Source organism: Rana temporaria, chromosome 8 (assembly GCF_905171775.1).
Source record: "Rana temporaria chromosome 8, aRanTem1.1, whole genome shotgun sequence".
NCBI lineage: Eukaryota > Metazoa > Chordata > Amphibia > Anura > Ranidae > Rana > Rana temporaria.
Window position 1 is genome coordinate 138,664,562 of NC_053496.1, and position 24,209 is coordinate 138,688,770.

Genomic DNA, 24,209 nt, shown 5'->3' on the forward strand with positions numbered 1-24,209 from the left:
AAGAAACATTTTCCTCGACGAGTTACTTGTTAGGCTTGTCAAGAATCTTGTCAAGCTTTCTTTGCATACACACTGTCAAGACAAAATCTTGTCGTTCTCAAACGCGGTGACGTACAACACGTACGATGGCACTATAAAGGGGAAGTTCGATTCCACTGGCACAACCCTTGGGGTTGCTTTTGCTAATCTCATGTTACTGCGTGTTAAGTAAAAGTTTGGTAAGAGACGATTCGCGCTTTTCAGTCTGTTACAGCGTGACGAATGTGTTATCTCCATTACGAACGCTACTTTTACCGAAGGTGCGCTCCCGTCTCATACTTTATTCTGAGCATGCGCGGGTTTCTAAGCATACACACGAACGTGTTTCTCGTCGTAAACCAGCCCGACAAGAAACACGACGAGGAAATTGAGACTCCCAACAATCTTGTCGAGATCCATGACAGTTTTGTTGACGAAAAACATACACACGACCGTTTTCCTCGGCAAAAAAGCTCTGCCACCAAGTTTCTTGATGGATTTTGTCGAGAAAAACGGTTGTGTGTACGAGGCCTTAGCTTTCCCCACACTGAGAACAGAAAATGTTATATTTACCACAAACTCTTTTCTATCATCCATTTGCTGGTTGGTACAATCACATTAAAATGTGTTTACCCACATTAGGTAATAAAATTGATTACAGTGTTCAACATCTACATTATGTTACAAATATGAAGAAGCAAATAAATTACAACAGTTTATCTTCGATCTCATGATAAACACCTTTGCTTCACTCTACAGCATAAACTACTATGGGATTCATTGTATAATCATCATGTAGCATAATATAAAGAGCAAGTACTTCTTTGGTCAAGGATATCCTTCGTATTTCACCCAAAAAAATAATTCTGGCAAAAACAGTCTGCAAGGGCTTGGGTTAGTTTTACAGTTCTCAGGAAAATAATATTGACAAGAGAGTGTTACTATTTAATAACCCAAATCCCTAAAAAATGCCAGAAGTCATGGGTAAGGTGTTGTTGGGAACCTGTTTGAGCTCGCTTGGTAAGATAGGAATAGTGTCAGAAATTGTCACTTCGTGCTCATTGTCCTGTTCTTCAAGAATGCCTTCCTCCAGGGGGATAATTTTGATAACCTTTTCCTCAAAGTGAACTTGTTTCTTTTTAGCAGAAGAGTCTATAGAAGTATCTATGTGAACTTGGTCTGTTGTCTTAGGTGGTTGACGATCCTTCTTTACTTTGAGTATGCTCCTCATTTGGGTTAGTAGAGACTCTCTCTTCTCCCGCAGGGAGCCATTGAATGTGTAAGTTTGTTCTGTGTCTCCAGCTCTTGTCATGGCAATGGCTGTTGTAGAGGGGTCTGTGTAATGTTCAGCCTGCAAAACGCATTCCTTGCTCTTAGTCTTCTTCCGTTTACTCAAGAAAAGATAGGCAAGACCGGTGACAATTAACATGGTTCCTGTGAGCAGATATAAGAAATTGATAAGTTATTGATTTTCTATATTGTACTAACATTATCTAGGTTAGATCTGCATAGATTACTAGTCATGTGTTTCATTTAAAGAGTTAGTTCACCTTTGCAGAATAACTGATTATGCAGTTAAGGGGCAACAGTACATAAAAACAAACTTTGCATCAATGAACAAAATTGGATAAAGTAGAGCTGCACGATTCTGTCTAAAATGAGAATCACTATTTTTTTGACTTAGAATAAAGATCATGATTCTCTCACAATTCTCACGGCGTAACATCATCTTTCACATACAAAAAAATAAATAAAAAATTGGGCCAACTTTACTGTCTCGTTTTTTTAAATAATTAATTAAAGTGTATTTTTTCACGAAAAATTGAGTTTGAAAGACTGCTGCGCAATTACAGTGTGACATAAAATAGTGCAACAACCCCCATTTTATTATCTAGGGTCTCTGCTAAAAAAATATATATATAATGTTTGAGGGTTCTTATTATTCTAGCAAAAAATACAGATTTTTAACTTGTAAGCAATAAATGTCAGAATTTTTTTTTGTCTTTAATGCTGTAATGTTTTAAAGTTCTACAGTTTAATGATTCAATGATCTAATGCTGTAATGCTTCAAAAAGTTTTAATGTTTCTAATACTTCTATTTCACGTCTCCTGTCTGTAGTAATAATATGCAACTTTGATATATATTTTATAGATTTTTTATATGTGTGTTTTCATCTACAACCACATCCATGCATTTGCATATATATATATATATATATATATATATATATATATATATATATATATATGTATCTATATATATATATCTATATATACATACACACATTTGGTTTTATCTAATTTAGAGCGCTGGGATGTGGACACCTTTTAAGTAAAGGAGAATTTAACATCCATTATGTGATACAACTTCCAATCAGTTGCTCTTCTATGTATGAATCTATAAATCAATTACACTATGCAGACATTTGTTCTCATTCTCCAAGGCTCTGATGAAAAGGGAACCCCTCGAAACACGTCAGCCTACCAAAGCATCTGCCCTTGCATGGGCACTACTCATTTTAAATGAACATGTTGTAATCTAGTCTCTATAAATACGTAGTAATTTATTTTTATTTATTTATTTATCTTCTTGGTTTTAATAAACTGTATCCATTTGATCCATGTGTTAGATCACGCACCTTTTTCCTCTTTCTTCACTTGGCTATCTACGGACCACCCCAGGTCAGTCTAGGCAGCGGGATTCGCATGTTTATCCTACACAAACTCACCATCTGAAATTTCTACCACTTCACACCAATACCGCCTTTACGAGCGCAGGAGTAATATACTTTCTGTTCCTACCTACACTATGTCTGCGCTCTCTGATCGACTTTGGTACTATGTCTGTGGTCTCTGAACTACTCTTGTAGTATGTCTGCGGTCTCTGATCCACTTTTGTAGTATGTCTATGGTCTCTGAACATCTCCTGTAGTATGTCTGATTGGAGAGCAGCAACCCTGCTCAAAGACGGTGGGGAAAAGTTCTATCAGGGGACAGGAGGCTGAGTGTAAGTAGATGGAGGCTCTCTTTGACGTAAAATAAGGGATGGAGGCTGCGCTTGAGGTGACAAATGCTGTCTAACAGTATACCACAAGCAGCCTTTATATAAATGTTATTTTAAATGTATTTGTACTTGTAGAACTAGGCCAGAGAGTAGAAAGAGTGTTTTTTTATGTTTTTAACTTGAAATGTACCTTGGTGTCCTTCACTAAGGTCTGTACTTAGAAAATGTCTGCCACAGCCCTGGTCCATGCCTATTTCTGCACTGACCGGTGAATACCTTTTTCATAGCGCCGTTCGGCACTTAGAAAAAAAATAAGTAGGTTTTGTGTTGCAGTTTGGACACTCTGCCTAAAAAAGGGTCACCATCACTGTCCTAGGTGATCCTGTGTCTGTGTTTTTGTGTTTTAGTAAAAAAATGCCTGCTATACCTTATTTCACAGTGCCGCTCGGCGCTCACCTGACTGACCAGTTCTCTTTTCCTCTCCTCCTCTTGTCCCGACTGACGTCAGTGGGGGAATATCGGCTCCTTCGGCTCGAGCCTTCAGATCGAGAGGGGAGAGAAGTGGCCGGTCACGTGAGCGCCGAGCAGCGATGTGAAATAAGGTATAGCAGGCATTTTTTTAATAAAACACAGACACAGGAGCACCTAGGATAACAAGGCAGAGGATTATATAAAATGTCTCAGTGGGTTAGCAACACTTTTTCACACTGAGAGCACTGGCATTGTAGGGGTACTGATGGCATTGTAGGGCACTGATGGCACTGTAGGGGCACTGATAAACACTGTTGACACTGTAGAGGCACTAATGAGCATTGTTGGCACTGTCGGGGCACTGATGAGCACTGATGGCACTAATCTAGTGTGTGAGAAGAGGAGAGAGAAACACTGCAGCAGCACAAGCGCAAGCTGAACCAACCTTTAAGCCAGTTTGTTGACAAGTGTTCGCTTTGTCATTGAATGGAGTGATCACGTGGTAAAAGTCCACTGTAATTGGCCCTTTACCCCAATCCGTGATGCACTGGGTCTCAAGGACACAGCCATCATGGACACTTCCAGCTGCGCGCCCCAGGGGGGTGCTTGAAAAGCACGAGCACAGGAGTCTATCATATGATGGCCTTCAAGAACTAGCTGGCCATGCTGTAGTTGTTGTTTGGCTATAGCATGGTCGGGAAGTGGTTAAACACTGCTCGAAAATAAAAAGGGCATTTTGTTTAGTTTTGTTGTGTTTTATTGTATAATGGTTGTGAAAAAAAAATCATTGTTGCAAATCATAATAAAAAGAAAGTTATTTTTTTCCTTAAAAAAAAAAAAACAATATATATGTATTACCTTGTTATCTTAAGTAATCACAAAGTTATTGCCAAATAAACAGGTCCATAGCAAAAATTGCTCTTGTCCTTGTGAACAGGTGTGAGAGGCGCAGTGGTTAACTCAGAGGAAAAACCCAAACTAGGACTGGGGTTACCATGGCTGTCGAAGCATAGGGTGTGCTCAGATAGCAATATGATCTTGAAAAGCCTGCAAAGGCCCAGACATATGATTTGTTCCACCTTACAAAAAAACAGTTGCACCAGAGGTGCTCAACCGTACTCAAATTCTGGAATAAGTGGTCTAAAACTGTTAAGATAAAACAGTGTTTTAGGCACAAAAATTGTGTGGATGAGTTGGTGTCCCATGTGGAGCAAAATCCTGATAAAGACCTCCAGGATCTGCCCTCCAAGCCAGAAACCCCTGGAAACAGGATAAGGTAAATAGGCCACTAAATAGGCCACTAAGGAGATGGGTGAGACATCTGTGGGTGCCAGATATGAATGGCCTCCTAGCATAAAAGGAGTCTCTTCTGTGAGAGAGACATTGCACATAAGGTGCTGGCAGTGCAAAGGACTGGGAAATGTGGCTGCCAGTTTACACCACATAATATGAGCCTATGGAATGTGACATGGGGAGGCTTATGCCACTGTTTGCCAAGCCTGTTCTAGCAGCACACCTAGAAATTGAGATTGGAAGGTAGATATGTCCTGTTTTAATAGCGTCATGACCAGCATAGTCATATTAAACTCACCTTGGTTCATCCCAGTCTGATATACCTTGCCAAATTTGGCTCAGTTCAAATAGAAATACTGTGTACCTGGCAATGTTCAAGACTACCCAACTATGGTGCTCTCAGTGGAGACACCTAATGGAACTGTCAAACATGTCTAGGGTGTGGTTAAGGTATTACACAGTGTAATAATGGGCTGTGCATTGATCCAGAAAACCATAAACCAAAATGTATTTAAACAACAACAGAATTCTTAAAAAAAAATCCAAAATCATAGCATACACTTTCTTTTTCTACTATCAGCCTGTAAAAGTAAAAATTTTTTTATAAGCTTTCCTGAAAAATCAACTTTCATGCTGTTAGTGCTGCCAGTCTGCTGGCCATCTCCACAGCTTCCTCAATTTCCAGCATGCTTTGCAGCTTCTTCTCTGCTGTGGCCCTCTCAATTTCTAAGGACTACATATCCACTGGCACCTTGCTGCCTTCAAGCAGTAATTCCAGTACTGACTGCACCTATTGAAATTCTCCTTCTCAGCACCTCTGTAGTAGACACAGGCTCTGTCCAATGTGTGACACAGCAGTACCTGCTCACAGGACATAGTGAATGTATGCTGAAGAATTCAATGAAGTATGTTCAAGATTGTTCATATTAATAGGAGTATACTAGAAATAATTGAAATACAATATGGAAATGGGCGGAGCTGCATGCTGACTTCACCTTGTCACCGAAAGTCACCCAGAAGTGTGTCTATGTGCCAGCCAGAACGGTTCTCATTATTGCCCAATAAATCTTACATACTTGTAAGTGAAATATAAGCTTTAATAAATATCCCTATGGGATTTCATACTATGTGGAGCATTTACTCTTTTATTTCATTTTGAGCACATATAGCAATTGGTTAGCGAAAGGAAGCTATATATGGGCTTTATTTATTTCGGCCAATATGCGGATCAGAGGAAGAGCATGGGAAACGTTGCTTGAGTGGATTATTACATCATATGCTGTTTATGACTTCTCTAGTACTAGAGCAGCGGTTCTCAACCTCTTAGTGCCGTGACCCCTTGATAAAATTTCCCAAGTTGTGGGGACCCCTAACAGTAAAATACTTTTCGTAGCGTAGGTTGTCAGCACCCAAGGCAAGACAGGTAATTTGGGCCCCTAACCCATAGAAATGTAGTGGTCCCTGAGCCCCTCCACTCTATTAAAACCTCATATGGTACATTTTAGGATGTACCGCTCTATCTCTTTGTTCTCCTTTCTTTCCCTTTTATCTCTCGCTATCCAAATTTCTTGTCTTTCCCCATCTATCTCTAACCATCTTTTTTTTCTCTTATTCTTTCTCTCTCTTTTTCTTTCTTCCTCCACTCTTTTCCTCTCCCTTCCATGTATTCTCTATTTTTATTCCTTCTCTTACTCCTTGGGGGGGGGGGGGGGTGAGTGGCAATGCTTGGGGGTTGTTCTGATCACCCTTAGGTGCTCTTGATCATGGTCATCTGCTGATCCAAGAATGTAGTGGGGCCTTTTAATGTCAACTAGAATCACAGGTAGTGTTACCCACTGTCTCCGACTTTGTGGTTTCTCGTAGCAGTGACACCTATGCAGAAATCAGGAGATGGCGTTTCCTCCAGCCCCTCCCACCTCACAATCCTCACCAGTCAGTGGACCTCTAGTCTCTGCCCCCCAGCCATGCCATGAACTGAATGGGCGGCTGCAAAGAGGCTGAGTGGGCAGACGTGGGCTCCAGGAACAGCCCAGCTGGGCAGACGCAAAAAGGCTGGGAGAGTGGTGCAGGCTTCAGGAACAGCCCAGGATTTGGTGACCCCTGGCAAATCATCATTTGACCCCCGAGGGGGTCCCGACCCCTAGGTTGGGAACCACTGTACTAGAGGGTCATATACAAGTGGTAAGCCAGCATTTGGGCCCGGATTCACAAAGCACTTACGCCGACATATCTCGAGATATGCTGCGTAAGTCTAACTATGCGCCGTCGTATCTATGCGCTGTGCCCACAATCTGAGATATGCCTAAAAATAGGCTTCCTACGACCGACGTAACTTACCTACGCCGTCGTATCGTGGGCGCATATTTACGCTGGCCGCATTTGGCGCTCCCATTGATTTTCTATGCACATTTGCAAATGAGGGAGATACGCCGATTCACGAATGTAGTTGCGCCCGGCGCATAATATACGCGGTTTGCGTAAGTCGTACATCCGGCGTAAAGTTATTCCCCATATAGGAGGCGCAACTCATGCAAAGGTTTGGACCAGGGAACAGAGCCGTTGTATTTTACGTTGTTTATGTAGTATGTGAATAGGGCTGGGCGTAGGTTACGTTCACGTCGTAGGGCAGTGCTCCGTCGTATCTTAGGGAGTAGTTCCGACGTGATTCTGAGCATGCGCACAGGGATGCGGCCACGGGATGGCGCATGCTCCGTTCATTTTAAGTACTTCTATGGCACTTGCCCCATCATTTGCATGGGGTCACGCCTCATTAGCATTGCTCACGCCCACTTCCACCTGCGCTGGCTGAGGAAACCCAGCGTATCTTTAAGAGCGAGTGCTTTGTGAATCCAGTGCTCGCCTTTGTGCGCTGCGTCGGCGTAGCGTATATTAGATACGCTACGCCCGCATAAATATATGCCGATGTATGTGAATGCGGGCCTTTGTGTCTATTTGGTAGAGGCAACTCTATTTGGTGTGGGAACACCGTTCAAGATCCTCTTGGTGGAACATTTTGATTATAAAAGTATTTTTCTCTCTCACAGTGTGGAATTTTGCACCATTATTTTGGGACTATCTGGGCCAGATTCACAGATGAAATACGCCGGCGTATCTACTGATACGCCGGCGTATTTTCAAATTTCCCGCGTCGTATCTTTAGTTTAAATCCTCAAACCAAGATACAATGGCATTTGGGTAAGATCCGACAGGCGTACGGATTCGTACGCCTTCGGATCTTAGGATGCACAACTTTGGCACCCGCTGGGTGGAGTTTGCGTTGTTTTCCGCGTCGGGTATGCTAATTAGCTGTTTACGGCGATCCACGAAGGTACGCACGGTCGTCGCATTCTCTTACGTCGTCGCTAGTCGGCTTTTCCCGGCGTAAGGTTACGGATGCTATTTCAATGGCTTATATTTAGACCAGCCATGTTAAAGTATGGTCGTCGTTCCCGCGTCAATTTTTTCTTTTGCGTAAGTCGTCCGGGAATAGGAAAGGACATAACGCACGTTGCCGTTCCAAAAATTACGTCGGTGCGACGTCATTTCGCGCAAAGCATGGTGGGAAATTACAAAACGAAGCATGCGCAGTACGTTCGGCGCTGGAACGCGCCTAATTTAAATGATACATGCCCCATTTGAATTAGGCAGGCTTGCGCCGGACGGATTTACGCTACGCTACCGCAAGTTTACAGGCAAGTGCTTTGTGAATCAAGCACTTGCGCTGAAAACTTGCAGCGGTGTAATGTAAATGGGATACGTTATGCCGCCGGATTTGTCCATGAATCTGGCCCTCTGTTTTTACTTTCTGTTAGTTTTTTGGTCTAGTGCAACACAATTGGTTTATAACATTAAAATAAATAGTCGTATTATTTACATTTTTGACCAAAGATATGATTAAAATTAACTTTATAGGAAAGATATGACATATATACCTATATAATTGCTGGTTATTTTTTTATTTACTTTTTTTTAAATCCATACCTGACCTGTTGTGCTTGGATTATATACAATGTTTTTTTTAAATGCATATTCCTTCGAAAATGGAGAAACTATTATGCAGCCAAAATTGTTATATTATTCTCCTGACAATAGTTAAACTAATATGAACCAATGGTCACTGATGATTACACTGAATTCATTCACATTCCAAAGTGCTGGGGGAATCCCTACGAATGCCAAAGTAGGAGTTGAGGGATTTCAATAATGTTGAGTGAGTAAACCAATAATTGGATCAGAACTGTTTCAGAGCTGGGCCTCCTGAAAAACTAGGCAAGGTTAGAATTTTCATACAATACTCGGGACGCTTATTTAGACTCCAGGAAGTATTCTTTGTTAACTAATTAAATACAATATAAAAATAGTGGAGCAATTTGTAATGTTCTGTAAAAAGTATATTTATAAAAGAGTACACGTAGAAAGAGAAGTGAATTATGGCGCTAAGTAGAGGGAGGTTGGTGAGATAGGGACTTGTGGATGGTTCCTGGGCAAAAGTTTTATTGAAGTCAGTGTAATGGAGAGATAGTGGCAGGCACATGGAGTCTGGCTGAGCCCAAAAGCGGAATGGAAAAACGTCATGATCTGTGTAAAGAAGAAGGTGTGGGAAGCACCACTATTTAAGCACAGTGTGTTATTAGCAAATAAAAACAAGGATGTTAATAAAAATTTGCACTTGCATTAATTGAAAAGTTCAACACATGCATTCCTAATGGAGGAACTGCAGAGCTCGGCAGGGTCAAGGCTGGGTCTCTAGGTTCAGGCTGTGGGAGCTGCTGGAAGGTGATGTTGGTCTGGCTGTGGAGGTTCCATGGGTGGCGGTGGGTCAGCCACAAAGCAGAGGGTGGCTGGAGTATGTAACAATGAGCTGACAGGCTGGAGTGAAGGGATGGATGTGTAGCTATCGGCTGGTGGCATGGAGCAAAGGAGCCAGAGGCAAACTGAAGCTGGAGCCGAGACAGCGATGTAGGCAGGTTCCAGGAGGAGGAGGTGGGTGGCATGGCTACGTGTTTCGGGGGAAAAAGGACTACCCATTTGTCAAACCATGCCATCCTATTGGTCTGAGTACTTATAAAGGCAAATGGGGAGGATACTGGGCGGGGATATGCAAAAAAAGGTAATCTGGCTAAACAGATTGAAACAGAAAAAAAAAACAATTCCCGACGCCAACATGGCAGCATACTTGTGATAGAGCTCTGCCTCTTATCCACTCCCTCAGGACCAGTAAAAAGCATAAATAAAGGAGTAGTTATTCCCCCCCCCCCCATTCTTTTTTTTCCCTCATACCTCAACGCGCCAGCAAGTAAGTAGTACTATGTCCCCACCTCTTCCTCAGTGCAGCCTATGTCTGGGTTCAGCCTCTCCCAGTGCACAGTCCCAGTGCTTGGGCTGCTAAATGCACTAAATAGCCTGGGAGCCCCTTCTGTAGGCCTTGATGGGGCCTGCAGTGTTTCCTCATTAGAAAAATCTGCCATTATGTAAGTGGCAGCTATTTCATTCCTTTTTTCTTTTGGTCCCTTGTACCACACAGGGTTGCCTTTCTATTTATTTCCCAAACATATGTTTTTCCCTTTACCTTTTGTCTTTCTTGCCTCCCTTTGTCTCTATTGTTGGATAGTTTTAACTTTTTTGTCTCCCTCTTGCTTGCCCGGGCAGAGATCCATGCCACACTGCCTGGGATATCCACGATGTCCCTATAGGGCCGGAGGAGCCGCCCAGTGCTGCTTTTCTTTACTGAGGTCGCTCTTGATGATGTCATTTGGCCACACCGGGGCCAAACATGCGTGCTGGCCAGCAGGGAAGGTCAGGCGCCATCTTGGTTTAAGGCAAGGGGTGCTTTCTTGCTATCAATGGATGGGGAGTCCTGGGGGGGGGGGTATCTTGCTCTCCTGGGCAATTCAAAAGGCTTAGACTGTCTTTGTTTGTTGGACATTGCATAGCCACTTTGATCTGGTTCCTGCAAACCACATAACCTACTTTCCATGCTTTTTTGATGCAGAAAAAAAAATGCTACAATATTTAATATTTTTGGTTTCTGTTTAATACCTCTTTAACCCCTTAACGCCCGCCGCACGACTATATACGTCCGCAAAATGGCACAGACAGGCAGATGGCCATATATATACGTCCCTGCCTTCTAGCGGGTGGGGGGTCCGATCGGGACCCCCTCCGCTGCGTGCGGCGGGCGGATTCCCTCGGGGAGCGATCCGGGACGACGGCGCGGCTATTCGTTTATAGCCGCTCCGTCGCGATCGCTCCCTGGAGCTGAAGAACGGGGAGAGCCGTATGTAAACACGGCTTCCCCCGTGCTTCACTGTGGCGGCGTATCGATCGAGTGATCCTTTTTATAAGGGAGACTCGATCAATGATGTCAGTCCTACAGCCACACCCCCCTACAGTTGTAAACACACACTAGGTGAACCCTAACTCCTACAGCGCCCCCTGTGGTTAACTCCCAAACTGCAACTGTCATTTTCACAATAAACAATGCAATTTAAATGCATTTTTTGCTGTGAAAATTACAATGGTCCCAAAAATGTGTCAAAATTGTCCGAAGTGTCCGCTATAATGTCGCAGTCACGAAAAAAATCGCTGATCGCCGCCAATAGTAGTAAAATTTTTTTTTTTTATAAAAATGCAATAAAACTATCCCCTATTTTGTAAACGCTATAAATTTTGTGCAAACCAATCGATAAATGCTTATTGCGTTTTTTTTTACCAAAAATAGGTAGAAGAATACGTATCGGCCTAAACTGAGGAAAAACATTTTTTTAATATATGTTTTTGGGGGATTTTTATTATAGCAAAAAGTAAAAAATATTGCATTTTTTTCAAAATTGTCGCTCTATTTTTGTTTATAGCGCAAAAAATAAAAACCGCAGAGGTAATCAAATACCACCAAAAGAAAGCTATATTTGTGGGGAAAAAAGGACGCCAATTTTGTTTGGGAACCACGTCGCACGACCACGCAATTGTCTGTTAAAGCGACGCAGTGCCGAATCGCAAAACCTGGCCTGGGCATTCAGCTGCCTAAAGGTCCTGGGCTTAAGTGGTTAAGGTTCATTCACACTGGTGTATTGATATGTACACCCATGCAAAGGGACTGTCTTCACCTGTGCAAGATGCAGGTATTCCGTGCAGACCCATACAGGCAGCCTGCATTCTGATCCTTGCATCAGACCCACATGGGAGTACATTTGAAGAAGCTTGTGCAGATCCGTGCAGGTCTGTGCAGCCAGCCACCTGTAATTGATCTAAACCAGGGGTGGGCAATTATTTTTTCGATGGGGCCACATGAGAAACTAAAAATATTTTGGAGGGCCGGGCCAAAAGGCTAAACTCAATACTGCATAAAATCAATTGTATTTCTTTATAAAAAGCAGTAAATATCATTGTTGGACAACTGGTACGAGTACTTGTTATAGTTAAACAATGAAAAAGTGAGGTTGCCTTACAAGAAAAAATTTTTTATTAAACAAAATTTCCCAAAACAATGAACATTTTCCACTATTTGTGACTCATATTAGTGAAAATTATGGTTTATGTATGTCTTATTGTCTTAGTGATTGATTCACATCACAACTTCATTGATAGCTTTTTTTTGTATGATTTTTAGTTTTGCTCATTACTGCCACACACGTGCAATGCATGGCTGCATGTGTGTGGCAGTGATGAGCAAAAGCAAAAATCATACAAAAATAAGGGTATCAATTTCAAATCAATGAAGTTGTGATGTTAATCAATCACTAAGACATACATAAACCAGTGTGCCATCAATTGCTGCCAGTGTGCCATCAATTGCTGCCAGTGTGCCACCAGTGTGCCATCAATTGCTGCCAGTGTGCCATCAATTGCTGCCAGTGTGCCATCAATTGCTGCCAGTGTGCCATCAATTGCTGCCAGTGTGCCACCAGTGTGCCATCAATTGCTGCCAGTGTGCCATCAATTGCTGCCATTGTGCCATCAATTGCTGCCAGTGTGCCATCAATTGCTGCCAGTGTGCCACCAGTGTGCCATCAATTGCTGCCAGTGTGCCATCAATTGCTGCCAGTGTGCCATCAATTGCTGCCAGTGTGCCATTAATTGCTGCCAGTGTGCCACCAGTGTGCCATCAATTGCTGCCAGTGTGCCATCAATTGCTGCCATTGTGCCATCAATTGCTGCCAGTGTGCCATCAATTGCTGCCAGTGTGCCACCAGTTTTTTTTTTTAAAGTTTATTTTCATACATTTTTCTCAGTTGTACCTTATCCTCTTAATTTGTCTCCTTTTCCCACTCATTTCTTCCTTTTTTCCTATTCTCATTTCTCTATCATCTTTTTATTTTTCACTCGTATTTTTTCTCTTATTTTCCTCTGCTTTTCTGTTTTCCTTATTTTTCTCTTTATATAGTCCCCTTTTTTTCCCTATCTGTTCTTCCCTCTTCTTCCCCCTTTCTTATCTCCTTTTTGCCAGTGCCACCATTCATCTTTATCGATTTACACTTTCCTGTCTCCTCCTCCATTACCCCCTTTCTCGTTTACCTGTTTTGCTTCTTCTGTGTCTCCTTTACTTGTCTCCCGATCTGATGGCTTCACTTCACACGTGTCTTCCTCCCTCCTGTTGTTTTTTGTATGGACGTAATCTGTCTGGGTGGGCGGGGTCTCCAGACGTCATACGTCATCAGCGGCCCCAGCCCTGGCAGCGTCGGCTTGGCCTAGCTACTGCAGGCAGCAGAGCGTGTGCGGGGACAGCAATAGCTGTTTTGATTGGATCCGACCTGCTTCCTAGCAACCACGGATCCCTGCACAGCACTCATGCTGTTCAGTGTCTCCGGCTTCTCCCAGCCCTGCTCTGATGATAGATGACATTGGGCAGGAGAGCCTGGAGACTAGAGGAGACACAGGCACAGCCGCATAGAGGGAGGTAAGCGGTGACTGCGGCCTGTGTTAACCCTCTCCAGGCCGTGGTCCCCGCTTACCTCCCGCTGTGCGGCCCGGTCATAAACAAATATCGGACTGCGGGGCCCCCCGAACCTCACTCAGCTGCGGGCCCCATAGCGCCCGCGTGGGTCGCTATGGCGGTAGTTCCGCCACGGCCATCCACTACAATGCTATTTCTAGCGATCCGCCCGGGGGCCGGATTAAAAGGTCCGCCGGGCCGTATACGGCCCGCGGGCCGTAGTTTGCCCACCTCTGATCTAAACAGACTGCCTGCACAGGTTACATAGCAGGTTGAAAGAAGACCATGTAGTTCAAACAAAAAAATCCACGGTTTTGTTGTCGGAATGTCCGATCGTGTGTATGCGGCATAAGAGTCATTAACCTCTACTCTCTGAATTCTGTCTTTTTCTTTCCATTTACAAATTGATCTTTCCAAGCATGTAGACGTTACCTTACACATGAGCCATGTGTGGGGAACTGTGTCAAATGCTTTTGCAAAATCCAAGTATACCACGTCCACTGCCACTCCTCTGTCCAAGGTTTTACTTACCTCTTGATAAAAATAAATCAGGTTTGTCTGACAACTTCTGTCTTTTATGAATCCATGCTGTCTGCTGCTTAAAATATTATTTTCCAGCAAGAACTTATCTATGTGGTCTTTTATTAAACGTTCCAGTATCTTCCCAACTATAGAAGTTAAACTAACAGGTCTATAGTTACTTGGTAAAGACTTTGATCCCTTTTTAAATATGGGCACCACATTGGCCCTGTGCCAATCCAGTGGTACCATTCCAGTCATTAACGAGTCCCTAAATATTAGATACAGTGGCCTTGAAATGAAAGAGCTCAATTCTTTTAGGATCCGTGGGTGGATGCCAACTGGTCCAAGTGCTTTATCCACCTTTATTCTGTCTAAATATTTCTGGACCATACCACTTTTGAGTCATTGTGGAACATTTGGGGCTGTGTCACTACCACCCTCATTATGGACATGAGCTCCCCCATGCTCCATTGTATACACAGAGCTGAAGAAAGCATTTAATAAATTAGCCTTCTCTTTGTCCCCAGTCACCCACTCTAGATTATTTTGTAAAGGGCCTACATGCTCAGATGTGAGCTTTTTACTATTAAGCTATAATATACAGGTCTGGACAGTACACCTGTGCATTCCATGGATGAAGGTGACCCCTTTGCATGGGGGGTATGGATTGGTACGCCCATGTGTACAATGAGCTATAATGTCTCGTACACACAATCAGTTTTTTGGACTTTTGGATTGAAATGTGTCTTTCATACACACGGTCACACTAATCTTGTCTGAAATTCCCAACATCAAGAACGCGGTGACGTACAACACGTACGACGAGCCGAGATCAATGAAGTTTAATAGGCAGTTCGGCTCTTCTGCTTGATTCTGAGAATGCGTGTTTTTTTTGCACGTCATAATTGCATACAGACAAACGCGATTTGCGTCAGGAATTTTTCCTGTCATGAAAATTGAGATTCTGCTCTCAATCTTTTCTTGGCCAGAATTCTGACAGAAACAGTGTGATGGAGCATACACACGGTCGGAATTCCTGACAAAAAGCTCACATCTAGACATGTGCAATGGCAACACTATCTTACATGCCTCTAGTGGCCATCCTCAGTCGCTCGTAAAAAGTATACCCTATAGTCAGTATATTAGATTAAAGAGAAATTGTGTCCTCAATAAAGATTATGAGATAGCTGCTAGGGACCTATACTCCCGTTTGAGGGACAGAGGATATAGTCATAATACCCTTAAGAAGGCCTATAATCGAGCTGCCAATATTGACCGCAAGGATTTGATCTTCCCTCTCAGGAGGGTCAACACCTTGCAACCAATACGTTTGCTTACTCAATACTCTACCTGCCATGTACAGTTTAGGGAAATTTTGGATAGGGCCGACAACACTGTGAGTAAATTCATTAAGGACCGACCGGAAGTCACTTACCGCAGAGCACCATCTTTAAGAGACAAGCTCGTCCAGAGTCACCATAATCCTTTGGAGAACTCAGCATATGTGATCAATGGTACTTTTTCATGCAAGGGATGCCCCTTTATCCTCAGTGGATCTACAGTCGTGTTGCCCGGTGGACGCACCCACACCATTTGGCATCGGGTCACATGCCAAACCATTGGCGTGGTATACCTGGCCAAATGTCTGTGTGGGTGCTTCTACGTGGGCAAGACTAAAAGACCATTCTTTAAGCGTATATCGGACCACATAGGACCCATACGGAAGAAGCTATCCACCACCGCCATTAGTCGACATGTGGGACATGAGCACAATTTTGAGCCTACTATGGTCAAATTTGCTGCTCTGGAACATGTGCCCACACATGTCAGGGGTGGGGGCATTGACCGTAGTCTTCTGCAACTCTAAACCAAATGGATACAAACCCTAAATGCCACCCAGTACCCAGGGTTGAATGAGTATATCAGTTTTAAATCCTTCTTATAGGGATTCCCTATTCTATGTTACTTTCTAGATTTATCTCCCCTGGGCTGTATTGAGTAGTTGGCCATGCTGCTCCTAATTGACCGCCTGGGGTTCTCCAGTAAGGAATTCATGATGCCTTCCATCCTGCATCGTTTGTTTGTATTTTTCCCTCCCCCCCCCCCCTTTACTCTTATCTCCCCGTTTTCCTTCATGTGTTTCTCTTCTTTGCCCCCCTTTCTTACTTTTTTCTTTGCTTTCCCCCCTCCCTTTTCCCCCCTTCCATGTCCCCTCCTCCTCTTGTATCCGTCTGCCCTTATCCCCTATTTCCTTCGTATCTGTCCCTACTCTTTACCTTGGGCTACCAAGGTATTTTGTCATTACCATCTAATACACATGCATTAATTACACTTATTTTATGAATGCCTTTTGTCTTAATAATTATTTTGGATTGTGATCATCACTTGAATCATGTATATATTCCTGTCTGCAAACTGTTTATGTGAATCGCTCTGCCACTGTATATGCGCCTTTGCCACCCTGCCGTTACCTATGGTGGGTTTTATGTCCCTGCCTTTTTTTTGTTAGTAAATGTATGGGACGGTTTCCTTAGTTATTAAGCTGTGGTTATGTGTTTCTCCGCCACTGGGGGATCTTTTTATTACTCTGCGGGACTTTTCCCTGTCGGCGCTGCTGCTGGTGTTTGGTCCTCCTTAATTCTCCCCTTCCATTCGGACACCCAAGGGCTTCACTTTTGTGAGCCCGTTTTTTGTCAGTGTCTTCCTCCCTTGGACTGTTGACTAGTGCCCACTCTATCGGCGGCCCGGCCCCTCCCCGCCATTGGTCAACCTAATGTGCCCATTGGCTGTACCGCTCTGCGGTACCTGTCCCTCCCCTGGCGCGTCGTGATTGGCCGTTTCCTCGGCCTTCCCCCCTTTTCAACCCAGGGGATGCTGGGGACTGTAGGCTGGTGTCCAGCTCTCCCTCGGCGCCTGCGCACTGACATTGCGTGTCCGCCCACGTCCGACCACGCCCCCTATGACGCGCGGACGTGTGGGAGGGGCTGGCGGGTATATCTGGACCCTGCCTTGCCGTGGAGCTTCAGTGTGTTGTACACTCCTGTGGAACCACCTATGCTACTGACGCTGATTGACCAGGTATCCTCGGTCAGCGCCTTCGCTGCCAACTGCTGATCCATTAAACTTTGTTTCTGTCTCCTTTATGCACTTTTCATCTGCCCCTGTGAGCTTTTATATCTATTCTCATTTATTTTCATTTCAATGTTATTCTTTGTCTAAAAGGATACTATATATCTTTCTGTTTGCTGCTGCTTATTAGAAACATTTTCTTTTATAAATGGATCTTTTGGACCAGCTGTATGCTTGAGGTCCTATTGATTGTCATATGAAAACCATTATATACAATTTTTTGTGCTTTATTTTTCTCTTTCCCTTCTCCTTCTGATTTTCTTACATTATGTTTTTCGGATCAGCTTTTTTAGGTCTGGTGAACTAACTGCGTCCAACTTAGGTGGATACTCCCACAGATGCTTTGTATGTTTATTTAAGCACTGTGAGTGAACATTCTACTCATTACCTTTTATATATATTTCATGTAGGCATTTCATTGAATATGTACTGACAACACCACTCTTTCTTCATAGCTGAAAATTTCAAATTTTTAATTTTCGAATTTCGAATTTTTAATTTTGAAAAATTCGAAAATGAAAAAATTATTTCAGTATCCCCTTGATCCCCTTGACCACCATTCAAAGCTTTTTTTTTTTTAAGGGGAAGTCCAACGTTTGGCAGCTGTCACTGGAACAAGTGACCTCAATGTAAAATTTCCCCTCACCTGTTCCAGAGACAACTGTAAAATTGTAGGTTTCCCATCACTTTCTATTTCAGTGGCAGGGGTCTTTGGACAGAAATTTAGAGTAAAATGTATAAATAGAAACACAGATATTAAGTATCTGACAAAAGTTCAAACTTTTCCCCACTGTATCCGAAAGTAGAAAATAATGTTTGCCTAGAAGTGATGATCTATTCATAGACATTTCCAGGAGCACAACACTGAGAGTGACCAAAAGTCAGCACTGGGGTTGTTCATGACATATAGAAATGAATGATGCCCTCAGGCAGGGGTGCTACATTCTTTTTTTCATACCTGGAATTGTGACATGCCAGACCAGTACTGGGTGAAGGAAGCAGGCTATTGACAGTATGCCATACCCTAGGAATTTCTGAAATCCCCCCATTCGTGCTGTTTTCCTTAAGCATACGTACAGGCGAGGTTCTGACTGCCACCTAAATTTAAAGGGGAAGATGTATGTATTACATTATATACAAAACAGTATTTGACATAAAACTAGCTTTCTAAATTAATGAGCAAATTAATACACAGGTATTACCTTATACAGTGTGCAAGAAACATGTGTATGAAGAAAGCCCCTTCACAGAATGACACTGCTGCGGATGAAAACCTGTAGCAGAAATACAGAGATAAGGAAAGAATATAGAATCTGCACTTATGCATATAAAGTATAGCACAGTAGAGACTTCTTAGAACAAACAGTATTCACGTCGTTACATAGTTAGTCTGGTTGAAAAAAATAAAATAAAAAAAGATATAGGTCCATCCAGTTCAACCTACAAATGAAATAAAAATGTGATTCCATCACATATTCCAAACATGTCTGAACAGTGGGCAGAGCCATGTAGATTATTCCTTTTTGCCCCAGTGGCTTACTGTACATCCAGAACCACAGGTGTATAGTACTGTTATAGCCTAATATTATACCACCAGCCATCTGTGGATTATCTCATCGACTGTTAGTTGATGTGAGCAGTTTCAAGCAATGGTTGGAAAAAGTTAGTTAAAACGATTGAATGTCCATGTCAGCATAATTACATATAGTCTAATTATTCTGTATATTTTTACATCCCTTTGTGTATAATAATATGTAATAGATTTTATGAATAATTTATTGTAGTTGTATTTGTACATTATTTTGATATTTTAAACATCTCCACTGCCCACTATTGTTCATGTACTGTATTATTATTGTATGTATAATAATAAATGTGGTATCAATAAGGACCAGCCCTCTTTATTATAATTATTCCTAATATTATTGAGCCAATTTGGCAATCATCAGTGTAGTAAATGCACTGATCCGTATAACTTGGTATGCATAATCTTTTGGGTAACACCTTTTAATAACCAAGCCCTACAAAAAAAAATATATAAAAAAAACAAATAAAAAAAAACATAATTCCTGGTTACTGTTCCGAACCCGACTTAAAATTATTTTTTTCTACAGTGGAAGACATATTTTCTCAGTTCACAATATAGATTGGCTGTAGTTAAAATATTTTTGTGGACAATTTTGCATGGTAAATGAAGAGTAATAAGCACAAAAGAAAGTAGGGGAGACACCGATGATTATATGCATCTCTACAATATTCTATCTAGCAGACAATTTTTTTTCCCTCACGCCTGTATGTGCTGCTCCAGCTCCTCAGGTCATGGTCATGGCTCTTCTCAATGATCAGAGAATGGAAACTCAGGAAGATATAGGACACGTTCGTCCTCACAGGAAGATTGTCGCTCTCACAGTAGAAGGGAAGTTTCACGCTCTCGCTCTCCTTCAAGGCATCACTGCTCTTCGTCACGCCACCGCCAGGATTCACACCATGATCAGGCCAGGCCAGGAGGTTGCTGGGCTTGCCCCAAAAAGGCATTGGCCGGGAAGACGGCTTGTGCGGACTGCTTCAAGGAGGTGACAAAGGGCCATGAATCTGATAAAACTGAGCTAGTATCATTGATGAAAAAGGCGTTTTAGGATACACTGCAGTCGTTTGCAATGCAGACGCAAGTGTCAACTGCCCCAGTTTCTTCTACCTCTTGCTCCCTGTCACCTCAAGAACGTCCAACTGTGCAGGATAACCCAGAGACACAAGCTCAAGCACAAGCCACGGATGCATCCTCTGCAGAAGAAGAGGATGACCAGTATGATGGGTTTGATTTAACCATAGTTTGATATTTTGTGAAAGGAATTAGGCAGACCTTGCTGTGGCAAGATGCAGCAGAAGAACAGCAGAAGAAGCAAAGAAAGTTATTCGCTAACATGAAACGAGAGACAGTGAACTTTCCCTTTGTGGATGAAATCCAAGATATAATCTCTGATGAGTGGAAAAGCTTAGACAAGAAAGTATTTTTCAAAAATCAGTTTGCCAAAATGTATCCTTTTCAGACAGAGAAAGTGAAGGTTCTGGAGGAGCCCCCTGTAGTGGACGCGGCTCTCATGCGCCTTGAGATTATGTCGATGGCTGAAGCATCCATCGACATAATCAAAATTCTGGCAAGAGTCATGCTAAATGCGGTGACGGCCAGAAGAGCCCTGTGGCTCAGGCCCTGGGTGGCGGATCCTGCGTCCAAGCAAGGTTGGTGCAGAATACCCTTCGAAGGTCACTCCCTGTTTGAAAATAAGCTTGATACGGCTATCTCCAAAGTGACTGGGGGAAAATCGGGATTCATCCCACAGGATCAGATGCTGCTTCTTAAGAAAAAAGACTTTCAGAAGCACGGCGAGACCTAGAGGCAGAGCCACCAGGTCCTATAAGCCAGAAAAGGAGTTTCGCCGACAGTGGCCGAACTCAGCGACAAACCGCAAGTCTGGAAGACCAGCCCCCTTCGGGGGACAACAAGCCCAGAAGTACTTTTGACTACACACCGGCTCACACTTGCTGGGTGGGAGCCAGGCTGTTCAGGTTCCGTCAAGTGTGGGCAGAGAAGATAAAGGAGCCGTGGGTGATATCGACCATCAGGTATGGGCACAAATGGAAGTTCCTCAACCGACCCCGCAGAACCTTTGTCTCAACAAAAATGCCCCCAGAGAAAGAAAAACGGGAGGTCTTTTGGAATTACATCCAGACCCTCCTGGATCAAGAAGGGATAATCGCAGTACCTCAACGGGAGCGTTTTTCCGGAGTCTACTCGCCTCTATTCTTTGTTCGGGGGCGTGGAGGCCAGTAATAGATCTCCGAGATCTCAACAGATCCATCAAAAAGGATAGTTCAGGATGGAGTCGCTCCAGACAATCCTAAAAGTTGTCCAACCAGGGGATTGGCTACTATCTGTGGATCTCAGGAATGCGTACTTCCATGTACCCGTGGCTCTGCACTACCAGAGATTCCTTTGATTCGCGATTGGACAACTTCACTATCAATTTGTGTGCCTACCCTTCGGGCTGACCACATCCCCCAGAGTATTCGCAAAGGTTCTAGTGGCTCTGGTGGCACACCTGCAACTGCAAGGTATCCGCATACACCATTACTTGGACGACATCTTACTGCTGAGCCAAGACAGGGACACGCTCCTAATACACCGAGACACAACTTTGTTGACCCTGGAGAGTTTTGGATGGCTAAGCAATTGAGAAAAGAGTCACCTCCTGCCGACTTAATCCCTGGTGTATTTAGGTGTGAAGATAGATACCCAAATGGCGTCAGTGATGTTGCCCAGGGACAAGATGTTCGGCATACTCAAGAAAATGTCAGAGGCTTGAAAGGAAGCACATATGCCGACAATAGAGTGCATGCGACTCCTATGCATAATGACCTCAACTCTCGCGATGGTCAAGTGGGCTCAATGAAATTCACGCCTCTTCCAAATGGGTCTTCTGGATCAATGGAAATCAGGGGGATCTTAGTCGGAAAATCCAAATCACAGCCCAGATGAAGGTCAATTTAGACTGGTGGTCAAGCCAACAGAATCTTACCTGGTGCCATTCCTTACTCACGACGAGATGGCAAATAATCTAATCAGATGCCAGCGGTACGGGCTGGGGAGCCCTATACAAAGACCAGTGGGCCCAAGGCCACTGGACTTTCCAGTTGACCGACGTAGTCTCCAACATTTTGGAGTTGAGAGCAGCCTTCCAGGCCCTCCTGGCCTTCAAGAATCAAATTAAGGGAGCGCCTATTCTTCTGAAACAGGAGAATGTGACGGCAGTGGCTTATGTCCGAAGGCAAGTGAGCACTCGCAGCAGTACCCTCCTGAGGGAGGTAACCCCGATCATGAACTGGGCTCAGGCCAATTTACAATTGCTAACGGCAGTATATGTGCCTGGACATCTAAACACTCAAGCAGACTACCTGTCCAGAGTGGATTTGAACAACAACGAATGGGCCCTGTCTCCACAGATCTTCCGGAGCCTAGTGACATGGGTCTTCCTTCCAGATGTAGACCTATTTGCCTCCGCCATCAACACCAAACTACCATGGTTCTTCACCCAGTTCAGCCACCCACAGGCTGCAGAAGTGGATGCTCTAACAGCGGAATGAAAATTCAGAACAGCATATGCCTTCCCGCCGATCCCGGTGATCCTCCACTTCCTGCAGAGGCTACCACAAGAGAAAGTATCTGTCCTGGCAGTAATTCCAGACTAGCCAAAGAGACCTTGGTATCCTCTACTGGAAGGAAGACCCATGCCACTAGGCTCCGGAAGATCTGTGGAGACAGGGCCCATTCGTTGTTGTTCAAATCCGCTCTGGACAGGTAGTCTGCTTGAGTGTTCAGATATCCAGGCACATATACTGCCTTTAGCAATTGTAAATTGGCCTGAGCCCAGTCCCGGATCGGGGTTAACTCCCTCAGGAGGGTACTGCTGCGAGTGCTCCCTTGCCTTCGGACATAAGCCACTGCCGTCACATTGCCCAGTTTCAGAAGAATGGGCGCTCCCTGAATTTGATTCTTGAAGGCCAGGAGGGCCTGGAAGGCTGCTCTCAACTCCAAAATGTTGGAGACTACGTCAGTCACCTGGAAAGTCCAGTGGCCTCGGGCCCACTGGTCTTTGTATAGGGCTCTCCAGCCCGTACCGCTGGCATCCGATTAGATTATTTTCCATCTCGTCGTGAGTAAGAAAATGGAAGGTAGAGGGCGCTCAACCACACAATAGTGATTGTGAAATGTGGAATACCACACAACAACGTGCAACAATTAATAATAAAATAAGTTTCCAAAAGCATATGTGAACAGTGATTGCTGAAACAATATAAATCAATATACAGCAGAAATGTCCCACACAGATGTGCATGAATACGCAGATTCCTCTGCAGTGTAAGCAAAAAACACTGAAGTTCACTGTGTTAAACACCAAAAAAATAAAAAAATAGAGTCCCAATAGCATGCATAGAAAGCCAAACGAATCTTGACAATTGCTGTGATCTTCCTAGTGGAGAAAAGTAGAAAATGCCACCACCATACTTTTCAAATTTCACTTGTTTCCACCCAAGGTGCTTTGTATATAAAGTGCTCTTACCAGAGCCTGTTGACCACTTTACTTAAAAAGATGGTCATACGGGCTAGTGCGGGATTGTGCCTACACACACATGGATATGGACTATTGAATCTCGTTTCCAGGCGTTCCAGATAAGGATGATATGCAAAAAAAGAGAACCGGTAGACGCCGATAGCGTAATAACGTTTTAATAATAAAAACAACTAAAAACAACGGAAAGCCAAATGGCCTCTTACTTTAAAAGTGCCTACCCGGCACTGGGACTGCAGGCCTGTCACCGCCAATCTGCGGTTCAAAACTTGGTTTATCAGGATCGGATACCACCGCCGTAGTTCCACCATAAACTCCTTCCTGTCAGCTTCACCAGAGCGGGGGGGCGTCTCGTGACCAGAACTGCCTCCAACGTCCGTTTCGATTACTCGTCTTCAGGGGGGCGTGCCTGATCACATTGCATCTCTGTATTTGTAGTCAGTATGGCTACTCAATTGTCCAATTAGGGAAAGTTCCAAACTACACAGCCCCAGTGCCGTTTAAGCATTCATCAAAATCATTAACAATACCATAATCAAGCAAATGCATACATTGAATAAAACATCCCTACAATAGTATTGCAAATTTTTTTTCCTTAAATAGCTCCTGCACGGAGCTAGACGAAAAAAATAATAAAAATAAAAATAAAAAATAAAAAACGGCATCTCTCGGGTCCCTCCGGATGTGCAATGCAGCCATCCAGAGAGCATGATAC

General features: G+C 43.5%; 1 protein-coding gene across 1 annotated transcript in view; it reads right to left on the minus strand.

The window, feature by feature from the left end:
- Positions 1-720: 720 nt before the first annotated feature.
- TMEM72 (transmembrane protein 72) overlaps positions 721-24,209 on the minus strand; it is a 95,529-nt gene continuing 72,040 nt past the window's right edge. The window contains exons 3-5 of the mRNA XM_040320778.1: positions 18,572-18,643; positions 18,328-18,467; positions 721-1,452 (exon numbers count right to left, since the gene is read on the minus strand). Coding sequence (XP_040176712.1) covers positions 980-1,452; positions 18,328-18,467; positions 18,572-18,643 — 685 coding nt within the window. The 3' untranslated portion in view covers positions 721-979. The remainder of the gene's footprint in view (positions 1,453-18,327; positions 18,468-18,571; positions 18,644-24,209) is intronic.